The sequence below is a fragment of the Mesoplodon mirus genome (genome assembly GCF_964341445.2).
Source record: "Mesoplodon mirus genome assembly, chromosome: 3".
Classification (NCBI taxonomy): Eukaryota; Metazoa; Chordata; class Mammalia; order Artiodactyla; family Ziphiidae; genus Mesoplodon; species Mesoplodon mirus.
Genome location: NC_138978.1, coordinates 23,197,105 through 23,225,095, shown reverse-complemented (window position 1 = coordinate 23,225,095; position 27,991 = coordinate 23,197,105). Strand labels below are relative to the sequence as shown.

At 49.0% G+C, this 27,991-nt stretch overlaps 1 protein-coding gene across 1 annotated transcript in view; it reads right to left on the bottom strand.

The window, feature by feature from the left end:
* The window catches only part of MAN1C1 (mannosidase alpha class 1C member 1), a gene marked incomplete at its 5' end in the record, with an annotated part of 133,782 nt that overhangs the window by 65,266 nt on the left and 40,525 nt on the right, over positions 1-27,991 (bottom strand). Inside the window, one exon of the mRNA XM_082614854.1 lies at positions 14,850-14,946. Within this exon, the coding sequence (XP_082470980.1) occupies positions 14,850-14,946 (97 nt within the window). The remainder of the gene's footprint in view (positions 1-14,849; positions 14,947-27,991) is intronic.

The window sequence follows — 27,991 nt, the reverse complement described above, 5'->3', positions numbered from 1 at the left end:
CGTCCCTTGGGACACCAACCTTGAAAGTCAGCAACAAACCAGACACAGAATATGTCTCCCTCGCCAGGAACACAAAATCAGAGTATCAGAATGACAACGAATTTCTATTTTACCTTGCAAAGAGATGCTTCCCGCTGAGATGGGAAAATCTGGGGCACAAATCAGCTCTCTGGAAGGAGGAGACATTTTCACAGGATCAGCTGGAGGTCGGGGAAAACTGCAAAGTCTAAACATTCGTGTCATAACTTTGTCAGCTGTGTTGAAGTTGACAAGATGCTTACCCAGCACCTCAAGTCATACGCCAAATTGAAGTGGTTAAATGCATAAGCTATAATAACCACGGAGATTCTTTAGCAAGCCCGTGCCCAGCAGCCTGCCGGCCTCTGCTCTCCACACTGGGGGGCTGCACAGTGTCACTGCCCATGATTGGGTCTCAGGACAGGAGCAACTGGTTTGCTCACCTGCCCATTTCCAGCATCTGGATTGCGGCCCGGTGCTGGCACTGGATGTAAGGGTCAGTCAGAAGCTGTGCCTACCTTGAGGAAGCAGGTTATACTACAGAGCGTGTTCTTCAAAGAGAAAAACACAAATCCAATTTATTTCACAAAGGGAACATCCCGGGTTGGAGGCAAGAAGGAAGATAAAGGGGATGGATGGAGAGAGGCTGTCCTGCTACTCAGCCCTGGGAGAGAGACAGGGGCCAAGGTCTCCTAGTGTCCTGGCTGGTTCCGACCATCAGAGAAGGGAGTGCAGATGTGCCGAAGGGGCAAGGAGCCGGGTCAGTGTGCCAGGCAGGAGTCTGCGGGGGGCTGGGCTGTGGGATGAACTCCAGTGGGGGAAGATGGGGCCCCACCAGTGCCCAAGGAGATGGACTCTTTGTGATGATAAAGCTCCTTTGAGGTTTTTCTTATCAAAAGCAGCCAAAATCCTCTCCCTGGCTCCACAGGAATGTGGGGCTGACATACATCCACACCCGCAGCCCCTTCTCAACCACACTTCAGAAACAGTTCAGAGTTACACTGAGAATATCCTGTTACCTGGGGGTAGGATTAGTTCCCAAGTACCATGTGGCCAGAAGGCACCCCCTTTTCACAACTGCTTTGCCTACCATTTGCAAATGCCATGCTCACCAAACATCTGCTGCATGAAACCCCTAGACGTGCTGGACCCGCTCACACCATATGGCTGCTCTCCAGGCCACCACAGCCTTCCTGCTGAACGGGGGGCTGGCCTGCCACATCCAATAAAGCGAGACCCCCCACCCAGGTGACAGACTCAGCATTCACAGTGGCACAGGGGGCTCGCCCTTGCCAATGGCACCACCTGGGCTAATGGGTCCGCAGGAGGGGGACTGATCACTTCAGGAACAATGTCCTTTAGGCCCAGGAAGGTCCTGTGGTTCCTAACCCGGCTCGTATATCAGGACCACCAGTGGAGATTCTACTCTTAACACAGGTCCCTGGGCCAGCTCCAGACCCACTGAATCAGAATTTCTGGGGATAGAGCCCAGAAGTCTATGTTTGCAAAAGCCTACAGGTAATTCTGATGCTTCTCCCTGGTTAACAAGCTACAAATTGGCCCACACTACTCATTTCATAGCTAGCAAGACTGCCAGGGAGAGGGGAGAAAGTGTGTTGTCCAAGGTCGCACAGACAATCACTGGCAGAGCAGGGAGAGGACCCAACTCTCTTGCTTCCCTGGGCAGCTCTGACCATATTAATGGTAAAGAGGAGGATGATGATGATAACAGCAGCTACTGTTTATTTGTCCTGCTCTGAGCCCTTCACGCGTATTAACTAATAGAATTCTCACAACCACCACTCTGTGAGGTACACGCTATTATTCTTGTTTTTTCTAGGAGAGAAAACTGTGCCACAGAGAGGTTCATTTAATCACCCAAGGTCACACAGCCAGAAAATGGTGACCAGGCAGCCTGGTGCCAAACCTGTGCTCCTAACCAGTTGGTGCAACTGCCTTAAATCATCAGGATCCTTTCTCAGGTTTTGCTTCCTCCCCAGCCATTATGTTGAGCTTCAGGCTCTGGGATGTTTTGGGGGCCGGTCTCTGTGGAGCTGCCCAGCTTTGCACCCTGAAGGGGGAGGCACAGTCACATCCCCCACCCCGGGAATGTGGGGGAGCCCAGAGAGGCTGTCTCGCTCGCCAAGGGACTTGCTTCTGCACTTACATCTGGGGCTGGGTGTGCCTCATGTCCCAGGAATTCGAGGCCCTTCAGATGAAGCCACATCCCCCGTGGAAAGAAGGACCCCGCTGTGGATTTGGGCAAGAGCGGGAGAGGCGCTTTCCCCAGTGCAGCCCCTGTGTGACATCTTCTCAGACGGTGGCGAGTGTCCTGCAATAGCCTCCTCCGAGGTGTTTGGGATTTTGTCCTCCTTGGTTTGGGGAAGACAAGTAACTACTTTGGCTGCACTTTTGCAGCCTAATGCAGGGAAGAGGAATGCAGTGGACCAGGGCCGAGCCGTGTCAACAGAACGTCACAACCTCCTTTTGATCAATAAACACACAGAGACCCTTCTTTGCCCTTCACTGTTACCTCTGGACACCCCAAAGGGCCATCTGGGCCTGATGACGCGCTGGTATCACACAAGGCAGGTGATGCAGGGACTCCTGGCCTGTGGGGGGTTCACAGTCCCTGGGGCAGAGGAAACAGGACGTGGGGTCTTCGGACGCAGACAAGCCTGCGTTGGAACCGCCACTCTGCCTCCTTGCAGGCTTGGGTTAGTTACTCCTCTCAGAGCCTCAGTTTCCTCATCACACCAACACCACTTCAAAGAGGCACCGTAAGGAAAAACGAAACTCCCAAGAAGGTGCCTGTGCTGCAGGTGGGCACCTGCAGCAAGGCCCTGCCGGCCCAGCTGTTAACAAGAGACAGAAAACCCAAGTTGTTGGTGGGGTTACTGCCAGCTTTCCTGACAACAGTGAGAAGGGGATCCTTCCCGTCGAGTCAGCAGTTGCAGGCTTTCGGAACCCTCACCTGGTGAGGAAGACAAGGATGCAGGGCTGCTTATGACTTTCATGGGCCCTACCTTTGTAAAAAATATTAAAAACGCTCTTTTACAACTGCATTGGTATAAAGAAGCTGGGTTCATTATTTATTTATTTATTTATTTATTTATTTATTTAGATGTTGGGGGTAGGAGTTTATTAACTTATTTATTTATTTTTGCTGTGTTGGGTCTTCGTTTCTGTGCGAGGGCTTTCTCTAGTTGTGGCAAGCGGGGGCCTCTCTTCATCGTGGTGCGCGGGTCTCTCACTATCGCGGCCTCTCTTATTGCGGAGCACGGGCTCCAGACACGCAGGCTCAGTAGTTGTGGCTCACGGGCGTAGTTGCTCCGCGGCATGTGGGATCCTCCCAGACCAGGGCTCGAATCCATGTCCCCTGCATTAGCAGGCAGATTCTCAACCACTGCGCCACCAGGGAAGCCCTGGATTCATTATTTTATATTCGTTATTATATTCATATTTTTCTTCTGATTTTAAGAGAAATTAAAATTAAAATACTTTTGTGAGGGAATTCCCTGGCCATCCAGTGGTTAGGACTCGGCGCTTCCACTGCTGGGGAGGTCAGGGTTCAATCCCTGGTTGGGGAATTAAGATCCTGCATGCCGCGTGGTGTGGCCAAAAATAAATAAGTAAAATAAAATACTTTTGTGAGCCCTAGGCACTGTGTGTAAGGGAGAGGTTCAGCCCTGTGCGGGAATGCCTGGCTGGCTGCTGGCTGCTCAGACTAGGTTTCTTCCCTTCAAGGCTGCAGCCCTCACCTCCCCTCCCCCGCCACCTGCCACCAACCACCCTCCTCTCTCTGAGCACCAGCACTCCACCCAGCAGGACCACCTAAGCTTGGTCTGAGCTGTTCCCCTGTCTGTAACAGAGATTTCATGGGTGTCTGTCAAAACCTACCCCCTGAGCATCTCTGGGGTAGGATCCAGCCCCCCCCCCATAGGACTCCTTTCCAATGCCACCGTCTTTGTGATTCCCCAGCAATGAAACGTGGGGAACTTTACGTAGATGCTGACGCTCTCTCTTACAGCCCTGCCGCTCAGGCACACGTTCTGTCCGACCCACAGGCGGACTTCACTCGTCTTTTCTCCAATGAGCTCACCGCATCTTGTTCTTTTCTGCACCCTCTTTCCCTGCTCCAGATCCAGCTCAGAACCTGCCACATAGTAAGTACTCAAGGCAAAGTTGCAGGATTGAATGAAAACTCTCCATGTCCCCATGTGCTATCAGTTACTTGTTGCAAAACAACATGTAGATGCATTTCTGGGCAACTGCTATTTCGGGAACAGGGTCATCTGGGGAGTCGAGCCCTGGCTGCTGGAAGTAAGAAGCCAGCGGAGGGCCTCCGGCACGGCAGCTCCCTCCCTCCCTGTCCTAATCATTGGCTCGGCCTTCGGTGGGATTAGACAACAGCAATTATCCCCACATGGTCTATTCCCAGAATTCAAAGTTATTGGGGGAGAAAATGCAATTGTGCTTTATCCAGCCATTAAAACAAAACAAAACAAAACAAAACAAGAGCAGTGGATTTTAAACCGCCTTTCAGACTTGATGAAAAAACAGACTTGAGTATTAGCCCCAAATTGTGCTGACAACACACTTCCGGGTCTCTTTGTCTTCCTCCAGGCTCTCTTCAGAATTTTTCAACAATTCCTATTGATCGCTGCACGATTCTCATGCCGACCATTTATGCTTGGGAGAGCAGCCGTCTGTGGAGCAGAGAACCGAGCTGCCTGCCTCAGAAGCCCCTGGCGGGGTGGATGTGAAGTCCTGGCCCCCACCTTCCAGAGGAGTGGCCACCACAGCCAGTGCAGCACCTCTGCCTCCATCGCTGAGCCAGTGGCCCACTCGGCTGCACCAGGCTTTCATCAGTCAGGGTGAAACACACCCCAAAGTGGCCCAATCACCTACTCTTTAGGGCCTAGAAGTAACATGAGAGCCCATATGCCAGACGCCCACGCTGTATGGTGGGGAAATGAGCTCACAGACGGAACGGTCCTTGCCTGGGTCACAGAGCAGAAGCCCTTAGAAGCCAGGTCTCCTGGCTCTTGGGGTCTGGGGTGGGGAGAAAACACTGGGGAGCATTCATAGATCCCCTTAATATGCCAGCTGCTCACAGATGGTCTCTCACTATGCCCTCAATCTCTCTAGTCACACTGAACACCTTTTAGACCCCAAGGAGCCACAGTTGTGCTCAATCTCCCCTTCGAGGCCTTTGCACATGTGCTTCTGTGCCCGTGATCCCTCTCTTATGCTTCTTCATTCATGCTTCAGGCCTCAGTTGAGGCCATCTCCCCCAGGAAATCTTTCTGAAGCCCATCCCTCCAAGGATGAGTTAAGGAGCCCTTGGTGTGAGCTTGTACCTCATGGCATTCATACTGCCTTAAGTGAAACTACAAGTTCATGCCTACGTCTCCTCACTAGCCTGGGACATCCACGTGGGTGTCCAGCTTGGTCCCCGCTGTTTCCCCTGTGTCTCGAGCAGGGTCTAGTGGCACACAGTAGGCACTGAATGATCACTGGCAGATAAAGAAATGGTCTCCTGTGATCCCAGTGACAACCTGTGAGAAGGTGTCATCATCCCCATTCCACAGGAGAGAAAATTGAGGCTCAGAAAAGGACACGGGACACCTACCCAGCGGGTTAGTGGTGGAGCCAGGGTTTGGACAACTCAAGTCTTCTGACTCCAAGGTCAACATTTTCTCTATTAAGACCCCTTTTCTAGCCTAGTAGCTGAACTAAAGAAGCTCCAGTTCACGCCATCTGTGTCCGTGTGTCAGCTGGGTGGGCTGGTGAGACAGTGTGGGGAGGGGGTAGTGAAGGAAGCCTCGGCCGACTGTCCCTTCTGCTGCAAGGGGCACTTGAGGCAGCTGGCCTGAGAGCCCTGATTCACCTGTAAGTCAAGGCAGGAAGAGGAGGGGCCCTCTCCAGAGCAGGGCTGAAGCAGTCACTAAATGTTAAACAAAGAGACAAAGAAAAACTGTTTATAGCAGCTTTACTCATAATTACCAAATGCTGGGAACGAAAATGTCCAGGAACAGTAGAATGGATACACTTGAAAAAGAATGAACCCTTCATGACATAATTATCAGTGAAAGAAAAGTAAACCATAAAAGTACATACAGTATGATATGAAATTTTAAGGCAGACAACACGAATCTAAGGTGACAGAAGTCAGAACATCAATGGCCCTTGGGGACCAGGAAGGGTCTGGGGGAACCTTCTGGAGGGTAACAGAAGTGCTCTCTATCTTGATCTGTGGGTGCAGATCAAGGGGTGCATCCACATGTAAAACTCATTGAGCTGTGCACTTAAGATCTGTGCATTTTACTGTATGTAAGTTATAAGTTACATCTCAGTTTTTAAAAAGTAATTAAAAAGAAAAAAAAGAGGCTCAAGTCAAAGTACCAGAGTTCAAGTCCTGGTTATTAGGCCTTCCTGAGTCCCTGTCCCCCTTGTGCCTCTTTCCCCAGCCTTAGACACTGGACCAGATGGTTTCAAAGAATCCAACTGGCACAGACAGTCTGAGATTTTGTGAATTCACATACCTATTTGTCACTGAGTTTGCTGGGAAATTTGGCAAGTGCTTGCCATCAGTGCGGTGCGAAGAAAAGAGAGCTGGCTGTCTGCTGTGGGCTCTGCCTTGTTTCCAAGGAAGGAAAGGTCTTTGTAAATTGGGCTGGAACACGTCACCCCCAGGAGGGAATGTCAGTTTCAATATGAATCATCTTATGCATCCTTAGCAACTTGCTCTGGGAATAGATACCCTGACTCACTTCTCCCCAACAGAAGCAAAACTTGCTACTAAAATTTCAGATTTCAAGAGAATCGGCATAGCCCAAATAGCCACTCAGAGGCGGAAAAAAAAAAAAAAAAAAAGAGAAAGAAAGAAATCAGCCTAGTAACCAACTGAGAATCACAGAGAGGACAGCAAGGGGCCAGGGTGCAAACCTCTTTGTACTGAAGCCGAGACGGGGCCCAGTGGAGGTCGCCGGCTCCCATGGCTGCTGGCGCCAGGGCTGGGATGGGGACCCAAGGCTCCGAGCCTCGAGTTTTCTTTTTACAACAACCTGCTGCTATATTTTCTAGAGAAATAAATTATGCTCTGTGCTGGTGGGAAGCCTTTTAAACGAAAAGAAAAAGAAAACAGCTAAGATGCATCTTAATTAGAAACTGCTTGGGAAAACAACAAATCTTTTCAGGAGGAGAGTGCAGAGCAGCGCACCCTGAATGGTCAGCAGCCTGAGAGCGTGAAAGTCCAGCGGGCTACGTTAGAGGTGAGCGCTCGGCTTTGCTAACCACCCAGTGTGACCCGAGGGACATCCTGGTCTTCAGAAGGTGGCTGAGGAGCCCTGGATGTGTCATTCAAGGCCACAGGGAGGCCCCCATGGAGCTGCAGCATCTGACCAGCAACAGCCAGTCCTATCTGTCCTTCACATGCGTGGGGTCAATATTTTTATGCTATTTCCCTCCTTGTGCTAAAGGCCATTTGCCAGTGACTGGTGCTTCTAATCCACTTCCCCTGTGCTTTGACAGCCTCTGGCCTGCAGATGGAGCAGCCTGGGCTCCCAAGACATGTGACTGCCGGGAAGGTCTGCTCATTGCCCTTAAGCCTGACCCATTCTACCCAAGGAATTGCAACATCGCCACCTCCGAGGAGGCTGATGACAGCTCTTTCTCAAATCAAACTCAGAGCCTGGGTCAGGGATGTGCACCACGGTCTGCCAAAATCAGGGAGCGACACAGCCTGACATCGATTTTCTAAGAACTATGGATACTTGGTGTTTTGTTTTTCAGAAAAGAAAAGAAAAAAAAAAAACCTCCGAAAAACAAAACTTATAAGAGAAGATATAGTATTTTCAGCCAGATAAGTCCAAGTGCCCTGTTACCCGATAAGAGAGGAGATAGGAAAGGGACTCAGAAGGGTGTATCTGCACTTGGGGAAGAAACAACCTAATGTTTTATGAGGACTTACTGGGTGCCAGGCACTGTACTGGGGCTACCTAGCTCTGCCTGCCTCCTGTTACAGGTGAGTAAACTGAGGTTCAGAGAACTCTGTGACTTGTCCAATTTAATTCAGCTGGTAAACGCCAGGGATTTGAACCCAGGCGTAACTCCAAAGTCAAAACCGCTGCCACCCAGAAACAAACACAGAGAACCGTGGAAACAGCATGGAGACCTGTGGAAACTGGGAAGCAAGTGGTTTTCACAAACTGTCTATCTGCAAAGTATGCAGTTCTCCCGGCAGCCACACTGCAGTGCAGCTCTCCGCCCACATAAAGACCCTGTAAGATTGGTGTGTGTGTGTCTGTGTAGGAGACTGTGAACGTTTTGCAGGAGGCACTAAGTCACATGCCAAAATGCAACTGTAAAAATGACATCTTGGGGCCTGGATTTATTCCCTCTTCAACATCATATTTGCTCTGTTTACAAGGCAAAGATGATTTTTTTCTCTTCCAAGGCCGAACATTCCCAGCCTGTGATCTGAAAATCGTGCTGTGTTCATTTTCCCTCTTAACTCACCCAAGGCCATAATCATCCCTTTAAATGCGGATTTGGTTGGGCAGTTCTGTCAGGGATTCACCAGGCAGAGGCAGAATCCAATTTGGGGCTCTCACGGTCACCCTGGGCCAGCTTGGAGCAGAGGGACGTCGCTTCTGGCTATACAAGCACCTCTATCCTCCACAGAGAAGATGCCCAAGATCAGAGCTGCTGACTAAGCAGGACTGCTGCTCTTTCAGGGTCAGTTTGCTGATTCCTAATGCACTTTGTGACGGAGGAGGTCAAAGCAGCTGCAGAGGATGAGAGGAACTGAGCACAGCAGGACCAGGAGGAAGGGCTTAAGGGAAAACAGGGCAGGCAGAGACTGCAGGGGGCAATTCATTCATCTGACAATATTTATCCAGAGCCTACTGTGTGCCACACACTGTTTTTTTTTTTTTTTTTTTTTTTGTCTCAGGATATAATTATTCTCACAATTATTTTATAACTGATATAATAATAACAGCAGTAGCTTATAGTTAATGAGTGCACATGGGCAAGTATATTTAAGCATATGGGCAGGTTTTACAAACATCAACTTTATCTACTCCTCACCACTGTCCTCATTGTACAGATGGAGAAACTGAGGTGCAGAGAGTTTAAGAAACTCGCCCAAGGTCACATGACTAGTAAGTGGCAGAGCCGGAATTCAGACTCAGGCTGGTCTGATTCTCAAATCCATGCTCTTCTCAGCTCATTATGCTGACAGCCAACGGCATGTCTTGTAAGTAGCTGTTTTTAGGTTAATGGCAGAGATTAAATATTTTCCTATGGTGGGAGAAAAGAGGGAAATCTGAATCTTTTTCCCAGGCCCTGAATAGTCAGCTGATGTCCAATAACTCATGATGCCTTCAGATGGGTGGCCGCAGACCCTGACCTGAAATACATGTCTTTCTGGGTTTCTGTGAGGGCGCTGGAGTAGAAGATGCAATACCACCAACCCTGAGACCATCTCTCTGCCCCTGCTCCCTTCTCTACAGCCACAAATGTGGTCACTGGAGGACAGGGCAGCATGGTGGTTTGTGGATTGGGCTTTGGAGTCCAGCAGACCTGTGATTAAGTCTCTGCTTGATAACTGTGCGACTAAGCAAGTCCTAAACCTTGCCAAGTCTCAGTTTCCTCATCTGTGAAGTGGGGATAAGGGGGTAATTTATACCTTAGCAGGGCTGTGAGGAGGACATGAGAGAATACAGCTACGGTGCCTGGTATGATGCATGTACAGGAAGCAGGTGGGCTCTTGACTCCCAAATCATACACCTTCTGAAAGACAATTTGCTCTTGCTAGAGTTCTGAGAATGTCTAGTTCCTGGTGGTGATCTGGCCAGGACCAGAGGCCTGTGCTTTGACAATCTGGCCTTGGACAATTTGGCTAATCTCAGAGTGGGTGGTGCAAAGAGCACTGGGCTGGGACTAGGCCACCAGGATTCAAATTCCAGACCTACAATTAACATGCTGTGTCACCCCGGTTGAGTCCCTTCCCCTCTCTGAGCTTGGTTTCCCCAACTCTAAGATGAGGGAGTTGGACTTGCCACCAAAGGGCCTCTCTGCTGGGGAGCTCTCAAGACTCTGTGCCCAGTACTGATTTCCCCAATGCCAAGGGAGAATGGAGTTCTTATGATCGCTCTGAGTTCTTGGGAGGATTAATGCTCATTAAGTGCTTTAAGGCTGGTAGTTGGCATTGAGTATGAGGTCCCACTATTCTCCTGGAAACCCTCCTGCTGTCAGGAGGCCGATTTATTCCACAGCCTTGAACCCTAACTTTCCCCTGACTCTTCCCTCTTAAAAATTCCATTGTAAGCTGCTTAAATGAAAGGGTGAGAGGTACACTGACTACCAGTGGGCTGCCCATCCGTGATCTCTGCCACGGGTGCTTGAGGGCTGAGGGGAATAGGGCAGGAGGGATCAGGGCTGGGAAAGCCCTGGAGTCCTCACGTGGGTCCCTGGGTCCAGGAGACTCGGTCATAGCCCAGTCAAAATGGGAGAAGCACACACTGTCCTAAGGGCCTTATGTAAACCTCATAGCAGCTGAACTTGAAGAATGCTTCCTATGTGCCAGGCATGAATATAAGCACTTCTCACGTATTAACTCATTTAGTTCTCAAAACAATCCTGTGAGTAGGTATTACTGTTGTCCCCAATTTAAGGCTGGAAACTGAGGCCTAGAAAGGTTAAGAAACTTGCCTAAGGTCACACAGATGGGAAGTGGCAAAGCAGCATGCAAATCCAAGCCATCTGGCCTCAGAGTCCATGCTCTTCAGCTGGCTTCCCCCAGGTCCTAGGAGCAGCCCCTTTTACATGTAAGGAAGCTGGAACTCTGAGTGCTGAGCCACTGTGCTTTACGGCATCACCAGCTGCTGCTTTACGGCTGGTTCCTCTACACTCCCCTCCTCGAATGTGTTCTTCAAGTGGCAGACTCACCTCTGTGACTTCACAGTGATGAGAGCATCACCATGAGTGCCCGCCCTGTGCCCGTGAGGAACAGGCCGTGTCCACTTTGCTGGCAGCTGCTAGGGGCTTGGGGGCATTTTCTGGCAGGACCTGCTGAGCCAGATTGTGGTAAATAGGAAGAGACTTTAACACTGAATTGCTCAGGACACAAAAATTGGCTTGAGAGGTGCCTCACCCAGAGGTCTTACTTTCAAAGTGAGAACAGATTCAGGGAGGGGCGCACGGGTGGTGGGGAGGGTAAGTTCAATTTGGTGAACTGCCACACGGGGAGACCAGGCTCTGCAGCCGATGTCTTCGCTGCATCCCGTGTAAATCCTGCAAAGCCAGGCACCAGTGTGAGCTCGTTGCTCTACCCGGTATGCAGCTCTCTTGGCCCCACAGGCCCAAGAAGGAGCCTGCAAGAGCCCGTGGCAGACTGATATGCACCAGGATGCAGGAGGCTGCTCAGGGACCCTGAACATCCACTCAGCCAGGCAGGGTAGGGTGGGGACAGCTGCCATCTGAACATGCCCTGCAGGGCCCAGCCTACAGTGAGGTGACTGATGACAGCGGCTGCCAGAGCCCAGGAACGAGGCCACCCACAAGCCAGTATGAGTCCAGCAAAAGAAGCCAGTGGCATGAGAAGCAGCTTCATTCAGGCCAGTTCATCTCCTATCATCCAGAATAGTCTGGCCTCCAAGCCCCTCATGGGTCCAACCCAAACTAGAACCTCCTCCAGGTTCCTCGAATGCCTCTAAACTCTCCTCCTCTGGAGGTGTTCCCATAAGCCTCTGTATCATCAGATCCATTTGTGGCAACAATAAGCATAACTACCAGGTAGTAAGATGGTTCTGTGTGTCAGGCAGGCCTTGGGCTGGGGGTATGATGTTTTCATTAGTTCCACTTTACAGAAAACTCAGGCTCAGAGAACATTCAAGGTCACTCAACCAGGAAGAAGTGAAGTCATTTTGAACTTATTGGGCTCCAGGGACCTAGAACCACAAGCCAGTGAAGGACTGGTCACATCATTGATCATGATCCCTTCTACGTGTCCCTCATTCTGAGAGCACCTAGACAGACCCCAGAGAGGCTCCGAGGAAGGGTTGCCAGTGTACATCTCTGCAGAGCTGGTGGAGTTTTCACTGTGTCATTTATCCCTGCATCCCCAGCCGTCAGCACCAGGCATGGCACTAAACAAGCAGCTGCTGAATGAAAGTGTAAGAAAGTCAAGACTAGCTTCTCCCTGCCCAGTGCCTGGGGACCTACATATCCTCTTCTCCCAGGAGCCAGCCTCCCACTGCAGCTCAGTGGCTGGCTGCAGAAGGAAGGCCCTGTCTCACTGCCAGGACTGCTGCAGGCACAGGATGATCGGGTACCCAGGGCCTTAGCCAAGGCTGCTCTTGGGAGACAGGGGACCTCAGAACCCTCCATGGGCTCACCTGGGCAACTGCCAACCACACTTATTACTGTGGAAATCCTATATCACTCATATATACTTGGCCCTTTCCACGTTCCTGCACGTTCTCATAGCAACCTGAGTGTGCAAGATGAACGAACAGGGGCCCAGAGAGGTCAAGTGACTTGGCCACACAGATAGTTCAGGGCAGAGTGAGGACTCGCTCCCAGGTCTTCTGGTTCTGTGTCTCCCAGAGACACACACCCAAGACCCTAAAGGCAGTGCGTGTGCCCAGCTTATCAGGTTTCTTTGCATCATTCCAAGCTGCCCACTCTTCCTGAGGCTCAGTGACGGGAAAGGGGCCAAAGGGTTGAGATTTAAATCACAGGCCCTGAGGAATTTCAGAAAATGGGACTTGGTTTAGCCCAGTTCCTCCCAGCGGTGCTCCCCATGGTGCTCCCTCTATCCCCGTGGATGGTCGCAGCAATAGCTAAGCCCATGCTCTGCAGTTTCAGAGATCAACAGCCTCCCCCCAACCTCCACCAATTCCCTGAGTATCTGCACACTGTGTAGAGAGGAGAGGATTATGTCCCTCATTTATACTAGTAGCCAAAGCTCCAACAACCTTGATGAGAGCCACACCAGCCATCTTTCCCCAGGGCTGATGTGGGTGTTGGGGAAGTCTATGATCTGGACAGGTCAGGCAGCGAGCCTCTGAAACTAGAATCCACACATTTCATATTTGAGGTTAAGGAAACACCTGTCTTCCTCCCCACGACTCAGGAGTCCTCTCTCAGAACCTATCCAAAGACAACGTTTTATGCACAAAGATGATAACTGCCGTGTTATTTTTTTTTTTATTTTTTATTTTTTTCTTTTGCGGTACGCGGGCCTCTCACCGCTGCGGCCTCTCCCGTTGTGGAGCACAGGCTCCGGACGCGCAGGCCCAGCGGCCATGGCTCACGGGCCCAACCACTCCGCGGCATGTGGGATCCTCCCGGACCAGGGCACGAACCCGTGTCCCCTGCATCGGCAGGCGGACTCTCAACTACTGCGCCACCAGGGAAGCCCCCGTGTTATTTTAATAGCGAAAAATTGGAAAGTACCTTTAGCGGGATGGTTAAATGAATTATGGCACATCCATGCAATAACTGCAACCATTAAAAATACTCTTTATGAAAAAATTTACACGAGTTAGGGAAACACATATGATGTAACATTCAGTTAAAAAAAAAAAAGAAAAGGAAGAACATAATATTGTATATGGGTGGGGGAAGTGTACTGAAGAAAAGACTGAAAGGAAATAAGACAAGATGTCCACAGAGGCTGCGTCTACATGGTAGAACGAGTTATTTTTGGCCTGATTTACACTTTTTGATACTTTCTCTTTTCCCCTACAGCCTATGAAAATCAGGGGGAAAAAGCAGCAGCAGCAGCTACCCCAAATCACACCCCCCTACCCAAGGGGAGTGAACTGTCTGAACAGCCAGAAGGGTTGGGATGCTGCCTGGTGACATGGAGGAAGGTAGGTCCTGTGTCCCTTTTCCCGTAACACAAATACTCTGCCATATGCATGGGGGGCCTTGTAAACCTGCTTTTGAAATTTTTCTGGGGATTTTCATCTGACTTAGCTCTTTGGTTCTTGATGTCAGGAGCCTGTGTCTCTAAGGGGTGGGGAATACAGGTGATGAATTTCTGTTTCCAGCTCCCCAGATAGCTGCTGTCTCGCAGGGAAGAAGGAAGCCAGGTGCCTCCAGCATCTTTTCACGTGAAAGGCCTGCAGAGAGGGGCGCTGGTGATTTGTCCGGGAATTACATTTGATATCTAAAGCTGTGCCCACAGTGAGGCACTTTGCAGTCTCTCCAGGTGAGAAGGGCTTTCGAGGCTCTGGGTGAGGAGGATCTCACGGCTGCAAAGGACAGAGATGTTGGCAAGTGTGGCTGCAGGTCAAACTCAAGCTGCCAACACACAGCAGCACCCACGCTGCTCCCTAACTGTGACTATTTGTCCACCAAGCCACCCGGCGAGAGACACACACCCAAGACCCTAAAGGCAGCGCGTGTGCCCAGCTTATCAGATACATGTTTGGTTTCTCTAGGAAAACACCCAAGATCATTTTACAGCCACCTGGAGGAGCCAATTTAAACCCAATCCTCTGTGTCCTTCAGATCTGCCCACCTTCTCCATGGCAACTAGTGTCCGTCACTCACTGCCCCCACTCACATTTCCAAGTTTGTCTGCTCTGAAAATTAACAACAGCTGCATATAAAGAAGTGTGTGAGGTGAGGGAGAAGCATGTGGGTTTCCCCCAAACCTAGAAGGCTCACAAGCCTAGACAACCCTGCAGGAAGTCAGACTTGGGAGCCCCCAGCTCTGGAAAAACAGGGACATAGCTCAGGAGGCAAAAAGTCAAAAATGAAATTCTGCTCGGCCCCCAGGGGCAGGGGGTCTTTCGACGTCAGCTCACCGAACATGTTGCCCTCGTAGCCGTCTCTTGTGAGGGGCCGGAGCTCATTTTTCCCCATTGCATAGCGCTTGTAGCTCTGCCAGGCGAACTGCATCATCTGTTAAGAAAGACCAGAAACAGACCCTGAGCGTGGAGATTCCCAACAGCGTGGGCTGGCCACCTGGCCTTGCCCTTTGCAACAGGATTTGAAACCACATTATAAAAACAACCTTCCACATTGAGAAAGACGACTTCCTCTCACCACTGTTTTATTCATAGCTATGCCTGGAAGGCTGTTCTCCTCCGACAGCCCCACACGTCCTGCGTCTACCCATAGATGCCTCAGAGAAGGCACAAAAGGCACTAAATACACTCTAGCCATCCGTCAGTGCCAAAGTGAAAAGCCACCTCTTCCACGAAGCCTTCCCGGACATAAAGTGGCCCTCTGAAGGGAAGGAAACAAAACTCACCGAGGGATGCCTGTTAGAATCTAATAGAACCGTTCCTTGAGCTAGGGGTTGTTAACTCCATTTTGTAGATAAGGAGACAGGTCAAGACATGAGGTAACTCGCCCAGGATTACCCAGTGAGTGAGTGAGTGAGTGAGTGAGCATGCTGGGAATTGAACCCATGCCCTCTGGCTCCGAAGCCTTAGGTCTGTCCCCTAAAGTCACTGCCTGAGTCTCTTTGAACTCCTCCTGCACTTGGCTTGACCCAGGCTGGCTCTCCCAGGCCTCCTAGCACCCCAGCTGGTCACTGTTAGTTTTTGTTTTACTGGTTCTGGACCACAAACTCTTTGAAGCCAGAAACTACATTTTCTTTGCCTCAGTTCCCCCAAAGTACCCTGCACAGGGCTTGGCAATGAGTATCTGTCAGCTTTGTCACCCAGTGCATGCATGAGTTCTTACTACATTAAGGCAACTTTGTTAGCCCCTTGGCAGCATCACAAGCACACAAGCACCTTTGTCCCCTAACTGCACTTAGCACTGGAGGCTGGAGGAATGCAAGGCGACAATCTGTCCCCAGCCCTGCTCCCCCGCCCCTCCCCAGGGTCTCCCTTTTGCCTTCGATGGCAGGCTGCAGAAGAAGGACAGCAGAGCAGGCCTCTGCGGTGACCATGGGGCTGAGAAGGGAGCCAGCCCAGGCAGCGGAGGCACAGCTGAAGGACGGGCAGGTGGGAGGCAGCCTGGTGTTGTGGAAAGAACTCAGGCTTCGGGGCCGGGAGGCCCCGGGTTCTAATCCTACCTCCGCCACTGTCTCTTTGCCTTTGGCAAGCAACTAAATGTCTCCAAGCCTCAGCTGCCTCATCTTTGAGATGGGAATAACAAGGGCTGCTTTGCCACAATCCTGAAAGGTTTAACTGAAAGCAAGTAGCTGGAAATGCCCAGTTTTCGACTTCACACAGCAAGTGATCAACAAACACGAGTCCTCTTTCCTGCTCAGCCTTTAAAATACCCAGCTGGTTCTCCAAGCCTCATCCATCCACCCCTCCTTTCATCCACCTTATTAGTTCTCAGACTTTGGCGTGCATCAGAATCACCTGGAGAGCTTGTTAAAACAGGCTGTTGGGCCCCATCCTTGAGGGTCTGATCCAGCAGGTCTGGGGTGGGGCCTGAGACTCTGTCTTTCTAACACATTCCCACGTGGTCCATAGGCCACATCTGAGAACCAGCAGTCTACTATGTGTGTTTATTTATATTTCTCAGCTCACTTCCAGACACTGTCTGGCACCCTTCTGCTTTCTCCTTCCATCTCCCAGCCTACCTTCCTGCCTCAGCACTGTCTTTCTGGACATCGCCACCTGCGTTCTCCATGCTCTGCCACTCCTGGTGCCAAGGTCTAGCAGCCATCTCTTCCAGGCACACCTGGACAGTAACCATTGCCATGCTCACCACTGGGGCCAAAACACACAGACCAGGAGGGCAGACCTGACAGGTCTGTGGCCTGGGCTCTCTGTGAAATGGCAGAATAATCTAGTACCATCTCGCCATAGATGATAAAACTGAGGCTCAGAGATGGAAGGTGGTCAGGGTGGCACAGCCAGCAGGGCTGGAATACAGCTCTTTCAACTCCCAGGCCAGCAGACCCCACCCCCATGCTTGGCCTGATGTGTGGCTTCCCAGGAGACACACACGCAAATGTCACGGTACTGCATGCCAAGCACTCGACACAGGCTTTGAGCCCTGGTTCCATTCCTTGGTTATTTTCTACTTATCTTGAATTGGCAATAAGGGAAACTAATTGCCGGGTATGAGCGCTTAAGGGAGACTGGCCTCCTCCCTCAGTCTCTCTTATTCTGTGGGGGGGGCCTCGATTAAGTCAGTGTGAGGGGAGGGAGGGATGGGGGATGGGTAGGGGAGCAGCAGGAGGCTGTTAAAACAGAAATGACAGCAGGAAAGCAGGAGCAGAGGTCTGGAGGGCGAGGACTGCACCTTACCCCCAAACCCCACCTGCTTGAGAGAGAGAAGTGGGTGTGCAGGAGTAATTAAGAGAACCATGGGTATCTACATGTTCTCAAAGGAGCTGTCACTGCAGGGACGTGGGGATGTTGGAACATGGCCCGTTCTCGCAGTCATCCACATCAACGGAGAGGAAGGAAGGCACAAATAATCCCTGTGTCACTTGGGACAGGATTCAGAGGCAATTAGAGCTGCTCTCACACACACACGTGCACAAGGCCACACAGACCCTCGAACGCTAATCCTTGTGTCTCCCACCTCGGGTCGCAAGCCCAGGCGCTGGATAAGCGGGGATGACGGAGAAAGTCCCCAGCCAGGTGGTCCTCACTTCTCTTCCTAATGCGCCCCAACCTACCAGTTGTCCTAGCCTGTGCTCCCCCAGACCCCTCCCTCCACTTTCCTGCCAACTGCTTATCTTCCTTCAACTCTCAGCTGAAAGGGCACTTTTGCAGGGAGTCCTCCTCCCCAGCCAGGCCCCCACGACCTCCTCACATTCCTGATGTCAGGTCCCACAGCAGCCTGCAGTTAAGCTTTTATACTCGCAACTATTTGGTCAGTGCCCCCATCCCCTAGTCACTGCTGCGTGCCTGGCAACTCACCAAGGGACTGACACATAATAGGTGCTCATTAAATATTTGCTCAATGAAAGTAAGAACAAACAAGAAAATTGGCTCTGGAGCTTAACACATGGCTGGGAGACTTGACGTGTGGACCACACACATCACAGGTAAAATAGGTAATGGGTCGGGGGGATGGGGTGGGGGGGCTTCTAAGTAACAGAGGTGCTCAGAAGAAGGCAAGCGTGTGTCTCAAGGGGAGCTTCACAGGCACCCAAGTGTCCGATGGACAAGTAGGATTGTGAGGGGCACAAGAAGAGGATGACCTACAGAAAGAAAGGCTAATCTCACTCTGGAACTGGTGATATGTGCCTTGGGCAACCCCTGGACTTGGCTTTAGAGACGGACAGTCCCTGGCTTCATGTTTAGGCAGCTCTAAGGCTTCAAAGAACTCAGGCCACCTCCTGCCCCATGCAAGTTCCTTAAAAAGACTAAGTAATCTCTCTTTGAACACCCCCAGTGAAAGGGTGCTTACCTCTTTACCAGGCAGCTCATTCAATTGCAGAGTTTCACAAAGTTCTTTCTTAATCGATCTAAATCTGCTTTTCCCTGCGGGCCTTGGGGAAGACAGCTCATATGATCCCAGCACAGATCTTCATCCAGGGGGAGCCAACTCTCAAGTCACCTTAGGCTGCCTGTTGGCTGGCTGAACGGCCCAGCTCCTTCAACAGATTGCCTGATGGCAGAGCTCTAAATCCCCTGAAACTGCAGATACACATCACAACGTTTTTCCAGGGTGCCCAGACTTCATCACCCATTTGTTATGGTTGGTTTTTGGTAACAAGCAGAAACCGAAGTGCAAACTCTCCCTGGTTATATCTGGACCAGATCCTGTGGGTGTGGACTTGCCATTTGTCCCTAACAACTGCATCTCACTGGACTCTGTACTCATTCCATGCTGTCAGGATCTTTCCAGACCCAGATCTTATCATTCAGCGAGTGTGTGTGTCTGCGTGTTTTGGGTATTCTGCCTGCTTTCATGGGACCACCATCTGTGTCTCCCCCAAGTTTTAGAGAGAAACATTAAATGGCTGGGCTGAGAACAGAGTTGGGAAAACAGCAGCAGGGGCCCCTCACCTGGCTCCAGCACTGCTCTTTGAGTGTCATCTGTCAACAAGTGAGGAATCTTCCAGATAATCAGTCCAAGCCCTGTGTCTCCATTTTTGTATACGAAGATATTATGAAGGACAGGACTGAAATACAAAAGCACTCTGCCCCAGTACAGCTAGTACAGAGAAAACAGATGGCTTTTTTTTTTCTTTTAAGAAAAATCAGTGGTTAGACTGGTATGATTTGTTCTTAGAGAACGCATTTTGGCTCCTATGGATCCTCATTTTTGGTTCTAAATGCCTGCAAATCACTAACTTAAAAACCTATCAGTCACACTAGGATGGCTATAATCGACAAGATGGACAATAACAAGTGTGGGCCAGGCTGTGGAGAAGTGGAAACCTCATCAATTGCTGGTGGAAATGAAAATGGTGCAGTTGCTTTGGAAAACAGTTTGGCATAAAAAGTTAAATATGGAGTTACGATGTGACCCAGCAATTCCACTCCTGGGTGCAGACCTGTGCAGAACAGAGTTAACACAGTAGGCCTGAGACTTCTATCCCTAGAAAGGCTCTGCTTGCAAATTTGGCCCTTGGCTGGTGCCTGGGAACTTGGATTTAGTGAGTGTTCCCACCATTCTCTGATGGGTAAGGGTGGTTTACTGCACCGAGACTGTACAAACAATGTGGTGTATGCTGAACACCTGCCTTCCTTCTGGGAGTCTGGAATTTTGGAACATGTTAGGCCGAGGGTACTTACATGACCAGCCCCCAGTAAAAACCTTGGGCACTGAGTCTCTAATGAACTTCCTGGTGGATGGCGTCTCACACGTGTCATCACAGCTCAGTGCTGAAGGACTGAAGTGTGTTCTGGGGGACTCCACCCAGAGAGGACTTTTGCATGCTGGGTCTCGTTTCCCCAGGGCTTCCCTGTATGCACATTTCCCCTTTGATGATTTTTCTTTGTGTCCTTTCACTGCAGTAAATCAGCCAGGAGTAGGACTATGTGCCCTCCTGGTGAATCACTGAACCTAGCGGTGGTATTGGGTACCCTGACATACACCCTAGAAGATTAAAAACATATGTCCATACAGAAAGTTGTACACAGATGTGCATAGCAGCACTATTTGTAACAGCCCAAAAGTGGAAGCAACCCAAATGTCCATTGACTGATGAATGAACCAACAAAATGTGTATATAGATACAATGGAATATTATTTGGCCATAGCAAGGAATGCAGTGCTGATACATGCTCCAATGTGGATGAACCTTGAAAACACTGTGCTTAGTGAAAGAAACCAGACACTAAAGGCCATACAGCATATGATTCCATGTATATGAAATGTCCAGAATAGGCACACCTATAGACAGAAAGTAGGTTAGTAGTCACCAGGGGTGAGGGAAAAAGACACGGAGAATGACGGCTAATAGGTATGGGGCCTTTTGGGATGATGAAAATGTTCTAAATTGATTGTGATAATGACTGTACAACTCTGGGAATATACTAAAATCCACTGGATTTTACACTTTTTTTTTTTTTTTTTGCGGTACGCGGGCCTCTCACCTCCGTGGCCTCTCCTGTTGCGGAGCACAGGCTCTGGAGGCGCAGGCTCAGCAGCCACAGCTCAGGGGCCCAGCCGCCCCGCGGCATGTGGGATCCTCCCGGACCGGGCACGAACCCGCGTCCCCTACATCGGCAGGCGGACCCTCAACCACCACGCCACCAGGGAAGCCCTGGATTTTACACTTTAAAATGGTGAATTTTATCATATGTGAATTATAACTCAGTAAAGCTGTTATTAATTTATATTTTTAAAAACTATTAATGGGGACAAATAGATAGCACATGCCATTTGATATGACACACTAAGAAGACCACATGTCGTTTCAGTGGTAATCCTGCCAAAAATGCAAACCTGAACCGAATCATGAGGAAAGATCAGACAAACCCAAATTGAGAGACAACCTACAACACGAATGGCCTTTGCTTTTCAAAAACATCAACGTCGTGAAAGAAAAGACTGAGGAACTGTTCAGCCTGAAGGAGACTAAAGAGACATGAACTAAATGTAATACATGATCTTGGATGCGATCCTGGAGCAGAAATAATAACAACTACTATTATTATTATTACTATAAAGGACAATCATCAAGATAATTGACAAAATGTGAATGGGGTATAGGGATCAGGCAGTATTGTGTCAATGTTAATTTTCTGGTTTTACTATGGTAACGCAGAAAAGTAGAACCAACCTTTTGGAAACACACAATGAAGTATTTAGGGGTAAGAGGCATCATGCTTGCAACTTACTCCCAAATAGTTCAGAAACCTCGTGTGTGTGTGTGTGTGTGTGTGTGTGTGTGTGTGTGTGTGTAGAAAGAGAGAGAGAAGAGTGTACACAAAGCAAACAGGGTAAAACACTAACATTTGAGGAATCTGGGTGAAGGGTAAATGTGAATCTTTGTAGTATTTTTTGCAACTTTTTTAAAAGTCTGAATTCTTTTTAAAAAAATATTAGGGAACGTTACAGGATGTTGATGTCATTTTCACCCAGATTTATACATGACAGAATTCTGTTTTCCCCACTTGTATAAATTATGATAGAATGTGCTTGTTGCCAGTCTCTTTGTGGCTCCTCTTACCCCTCGGTTCCTCAAAAGCCCTATTGGGCTTTCACATTCCCCTCACCAAGTCTGTCCCGCCCACGCTGGTCAGAAGATGGAGCAAATGAGGAACCAGCAATTTTGGTTTCTCCTTTTATAATTATATTACCATGTTCAAATGAGGTGCCCATCCTTACTCTGTTCTTCCTGCTCCAAAAATAAACTAAAAGGCACCTTTTGTGGTTCTAAGCATTTTCCAGAAGTTCCAGCCCAGTCTGGGCTCAGCCCCCCATGCCCTTTTCTCCCACCTCTGGGTCACTGCTTTCACTTGAACTCAGTTCTGTGCCCTGTACTTGCCTCTTCTGCTTACATCCTTTCCGATAGTTTAAAAAATAAGGTTGATCTGTCTACCTATCTATCTATCCATCCATCTACCTACCTACCTACCTACCTATCTATCGTTTAATGCATCCAAGGTATACAAGCTCATTGCAGAAAAACAGAGAGAAAGAAAATAATCATCTATCATTTAAGTATTATAACCACTGTTGCCACTTTGGTGTCTTTCTTTCCACTCTTTTTCATTTATCTTTGCTTCTTCCAGTGATGATGACATAAACATCTTCCATTTTATTACAAAGGCTTTGTAAACATCATTTTAGATAGCTATATAATAACTTCGCAAGTAGGTTCAGTATCATTTACTCAACCTTCCTCCCATATAATTGTACATGTCAGTGGTTTCTATTTTGGGGCTATTGTAAATAATGCCATAATGGACATCTTTGTGCACACTCCCTTTTCTATATTTCAGGTAAGTTCCTTAGGCCAGAGCCTCTAAGAAATTGCTAGGAAAAAAATTAAAAGTTATTAATAAGTACGTTCCCTTTTAAGGATTAAACCCAGACAGCTAGTTTTGCCCACTGCTGTGCAAAACTTGAATAGGAAAGCATATAACAATTTCGTGACAAAACATAAAGTAGTTCACTTGGGAAGATAAAACTAACATCATGAATGATCATTGCGCATATTTGTGCAGCTCTCTGCACACTTTCTCTCATTTGATCAGGCAGTTCAGTGGGCTTGACAGGATAGGTATTGTTCCCAATTAAAAATAATCATGCAAGGGCTAAAGTATGAAATGTAAAGTATGAAACGGGTATTAAAAATTGTGTTTCCGAACGTTTAGTGATATAAACTAAATATCACTATATAGGGAGAGACACACAGAGATGTTCATTATATAATATTAGTTGGAAAAGCAGAATACCAAGTTATATGGTATGAAGATCACTGGACTATGTATGAGTGTTTTAAAGGAAAAACAAAACTGGAAGGAAATGCACAAAAATGCTGACAGTGGTTATGTCAGATACTGAGAGGTTTAGTGGTTATTTTTTTCTTATTATTGACTTATATTTTCTGGATTTTCTATAATGAATATCTAGAAATGTTTGTAAGGTGAAAATGAAAGATTGTTAAAATGAAAAACATAAGGAAGAAATGTTATAGTGCTTCTTCTAAAGCCTAAAGGGATTGTGTAGGTGGTCGGCCTTGGGGTGGATGGGAGGGAGGGAGTTTTGATAGAGGAGAAGGCCTTTTCAGCCAGGAGTCAGAAAGGGGGCCAACCAGCAAGAGAAGTGAAGCAGCTGATGGGGGTAGGGGCAGCCTGAGCTACAGAAAGAGAAATCAAGAAGGTGGCTCTAAGAATCAAGAGACACGAGAACTAAACACCTCTGCCCCCACTGGGTTCTAGAAATACACACCAGGCAGTCATCATTTTTGTGTGTGTGCACGTGTGTGTGTGCATGCATGCGTGTCCATGCTAGAGACAGGAGCTCTGGATGGGCTGGAAGCCCCTCCCTTCCAGCAGTCTATGCTTTATAGATTCAAAGAATACCTAACAATAGATCACAAAGCCTTCCCTTCACCGAGCTCTGCAAAGGCAGGAAACAAAGCTCCAGTGAGAGGCAGAGCAATCAGAGCAGAAGCCTAAGACACCTCTTCAGTTCTTTCTCAAACAAAAGCTGTTCTTGTCCACCTGAACAAATTGCAATGACATGAACTCTTAAAATGAAAAATATTTACTAATTTGAGGCAGACATTATTTTGTTTAAGATGTTCTTTCTACCTGTCTCAGAGCTCTAGAACCCTCTCCTGCAGAAATGTGACTAGAATCCACTGCATTGCCCACCCCAGGGGGACAAAGACACCCACCCCAGCCTGAGGGGCCCCAGAATGATGGAGCCAAGAAATGATGCGTTTGAGAAGAGGAAGAAATAGGAATACTGGCGGACCGCCTTGAGAGTGGGAAACTGAATAGAAAGTTTGCATTGGAAAGTTCTTTGGCAGCAGCTAGGGAGAAAGGAGCGATCACTGAAAGAGTGAGACATTCTCCCCTTTTAAAAATAAAACACGCGGACTTCCCTGGTGGCGCAGTGGCTAAGAATTCGCCTGCCAGTGCAGGGGACACAGGTTTGAGCCCTGGTCTGGGAAGATCCCACATGCCGTGGAGCACCTAAGCCCGTGTGCCACAACTACTGAGCCTATGCTCTAGAGCCGGCGAGCCACAACTACTAAGCCCACGTGCCACAACTACTGAAGCCCGCGCGCCTAGAGCCCATGCTCCGCAACAAGAGAAGCCACCACAATGAAAAGCCTGCCTGCCGCAACGAAGAGTAGCCCCCGCTCACCACTGCAACTAGAGAAAGCCCGCGCGCAGCAATGAAGACCCAACGCAGCCAAAAATAAATAAATAAATAAGTAAATAAACCAAAAAAATAAAAAATAAAACACGCACACAGACAGGATCAGGTCCGGCAATGACCCAGAAACACAGTTGCAACATCTCAAAGCTGCCAGGAAGGGAAATGGATTTTCCCAGTCATTAAAGACAAGTGCTCACACAGTGACTTGCAGCCTTATTGGTGTCTCCCAGCAGTGACACCTGGCCCGTCTGCAGGGGCTGAGTGGAAAAGGGCTTGGTCTCTAATGATCCCAGGATCTAATGACCACACAGATAAAGAGATTAGAATGTTACAGTGATTTTTTTCTCCTTCACTTTCAGCACAGCCCAGGGAAACAGCTGACAGCTTGGTACCTAAAACCATCCACATTAGATTTCTCAGTCCACCCCCTTCTATGGGTGCCCCACAAAATGATCTGACTGACAACTGCTGATGAGACATCTGTGAATGCACATAACCCCTGGCCTATAGTTCAGAAGCGGATGCAGGATGGGGTTTGGTTGTGCTGAGGGGTGGAGGGGTGGGTGGGGAGTAGACAGGGAGGTGCTGCCTCTAACCCTTTCACTTCTGGGTTTGCTTGAGCTACTGAAGGACAAATGTAGGAAGTGCAAATGTGATATGACTTCTGACCTATTTGAGGTCCAGAGAGCACGCCCACATCCTACCCAGGATGGGATTCAGATTTGAGCAGTCTCAGAAATCTCACCCCATCTGCAGCTGTTCTAAGGCACCATGGCTGAGAGTGTGGGACCTGGAGGCAGACAGACCCTTGCTATTCAATGTGGTCCAGGGACCAGCAGCTGGGCATACCCAGGGAACATGTTAGGAATGCAGCATCCTGGGCCCCACCCCAGACCTGCTGAATCAAAGCCAGCATTTTAACAAGATCCTCAAGTTATCCAAATGCACATTAAAGTTTGAGAAGCTGCTCTAGGGCTCTGCTACCTACTGGCTGTGCAGCCTTGAGTGAGTGACTTAACCTCTCTGAGTCTCAGTTTCCTCATCTGTAAAAGGACAGGAATATTTAATCCTTATAATAACCCTGAGATTAAATAAGATAACACTTGCCGAGTGCTTAGCACAGCAGCTGGAACATAGTATGTGCTCAGTAAAAAGCAGCCATAGGATGACTGCTACACTATTAATTTATCTACTAAGTATCTCTTCATCCATTTCTCTCTGCACCACCACTCTAATCCATACCACTCCCATCTCTTCATGGGACTCCTGCAGCAGCCTCCTTACTGGCCTAGAGGAGTTCTCTCTGGCCTCCTACATGGTTCAACCACACTGCAGCCATGGTGATTATTCGAAGGACAAATTTATTCATATCTTTACCCCACACCCAACACACACTTAAACAGTTCCATCAGATATAAAGACCAAACTCAGTAAGGCCCATCAAGCCTTGCAGAGCCCACCCATTCATGCTTCCAGTGTCAGCTTCTCCTCCCCATCTCTGCCCAGCCGTACTAGCTTTCTTTCTCAGTTCCTCAAAGAGCAAGGCCTCCTCCTGCCACGGGGCCTTTGCACATGATAGTCCCTCTCCTTGGACCACTCCTCGCTCTACTTTTTTCCTGGTAAATTCCACTCATCCTTCAGATCTCGGCTTAGTCTCCATGTCCTAGAGAAGCCTGACCTCCTGGACTGCGTTGAATCTTCCTATTATAGAGGATTATTAAAGTCAGAATTTTACATTCATTGCGTGATTGGTTAATTAGTATCTATTCCTCCCACACCCAGAACACAGGCTCCATTTGCTCACGATTGCTCCCCAGCACCTAACAGATTGCCCAGCACATAGAGGTCCTCCATAAAAGTATGTTGAATAAATATCTAAGGATGGTGACAACAGAGGGGGAGCTTCCTGGGGCTGCTGGTGCTGTGAGAACCAAGGGGAAAGGGGGATGCCTGGGACAGAAACACCTACTGCCTGGTGGAGTTGCCTCAACAAGGGTCTTAGAAGGCCCAGTAAGGGAACAGCTCCAACTGTGAGGCCACAGGGATAGCAAGAACGGGTGAGACACATTCCCATGGGACACTTTATGACCTTGGTGCAGAGTCTGCAGATGAACAAAGGGAGCTGATGGAGAAGGTCACAAGCAAATTGAGCTCTGCCACTGCACTGAGATTGGTTCCCTGACTGCAAAGTGAAGGGTCCTCCCCACTCTCTTCTGTCAAAGCCTGGGCATCAGGGTGGAGGCGGGGAGATGGGGAGTTGTGGACAAAGATGAACAACAGTATGAAAGACCTCAGCACATCTGTGAGTGAAATTCCAAGGGGAAATGGTTCAACAAGGCCATTTTGAAGAAACTGAGTATAAAAATGGCCTATGTGTAGGTAGCTCTACTATTTCCAAAGTGCTTTGCCTTCCTGATTTGAGCCTTATGGTCCTGTGACTGAGGCAGGGTGGGTGTCATCATCACTCCCATTTTACAGAAAAAGAAACTGCACTTCCACATACATACACTTATGGAATGTATAGCATGTGACAAACACCATGAAGAGGGCTTTTATATGTATTAGCACGTGCAGTTTTCACCACAGCTCTGAGAGGTCCTCTCAAGGAGGAGGTAAGGCATGGTAGTTAAGAGCCTGGCTTTGGATCCCAGCTTTCCACAGCTGTGTGTCCTTAGGCAAGATACTTGACCTCTCTGTGCCTCGATTATCTCATTTGTTTAAAGATAAGGATACTGTTATATTATGCTTAACCAGTGTTTTCCATGAGTCATCAGTGTGTTCCATATATGTTAACTCTTTAATTGTCACACTAATTTTATAAGATTAGTCTATCATTGCTCCCATTCTCATATAAGGAAACTGAGGCATGTGCCCAAGTGTCACAGCAAGCAAGTGGCAGAGCCAGGATTTGAACCCGGGCAGTCTATGCTCTTGTCAGAATACTCTATGCTTCTCATAGAATGGAGCAATTACCATGCCTGCCTCCAATGGGGCTGCAAGGATTGCAGTCATCCCTTGGTATCCAGGACACCCCACTGATATCAAAAACCATGGATGCTCAAGTCCCTTATGTAAAATGGCTTGGTACAGTTGGTCCTCCTTATCCTTGGGTTCTGCATCTGTGGATCCACCAACCTCAGATTGAATTTCGGTTGGTTGAATCCGTGGATGCAGAATGCATGGATACGGAGGGCTGTTTGTAATTACAATGCAAGGCATTCGGCACAGCTCCCGGCACATAGAAAACTCTGTCGTAAGTATTAGCACTTGTGGTCTGTGGCCCTGGGATCCACATCATCTTCCCATGTCCAGAAACATCAGCACCATCCACCTGAAACCTCAGAGCCCTCTGGAGTCTCCTTCTATTCCACACCTCACGTTCACTCTCCAGCAATCCTGTCGACAACATCTCTGATTCACCCCTTTCCCATCCCCCTCCCAGTCCACCACTGTCCCTGGACCTCAGTATGGGCTCGCCGCTTCCTCTCAGGCACCCCTCGCCACATCCTTTCTCTATACAACCAACAGACTAAGCCCTTTAAAAATGCAAGCCATCAAATGTCATTCCTCTGTGTAAGAGCATCCAAGAACTCCCCAAGGCACCATGCCTGAAAGGCCTGCCTCTGACCTCTCCCCAGGCCCCTTCCCACTCTCCACGCTTCAGCCACAGGGGCCTCTGGACAATACCTCAAACTCACACGGCACCTTCCCACCTGGGGTCAGCAGA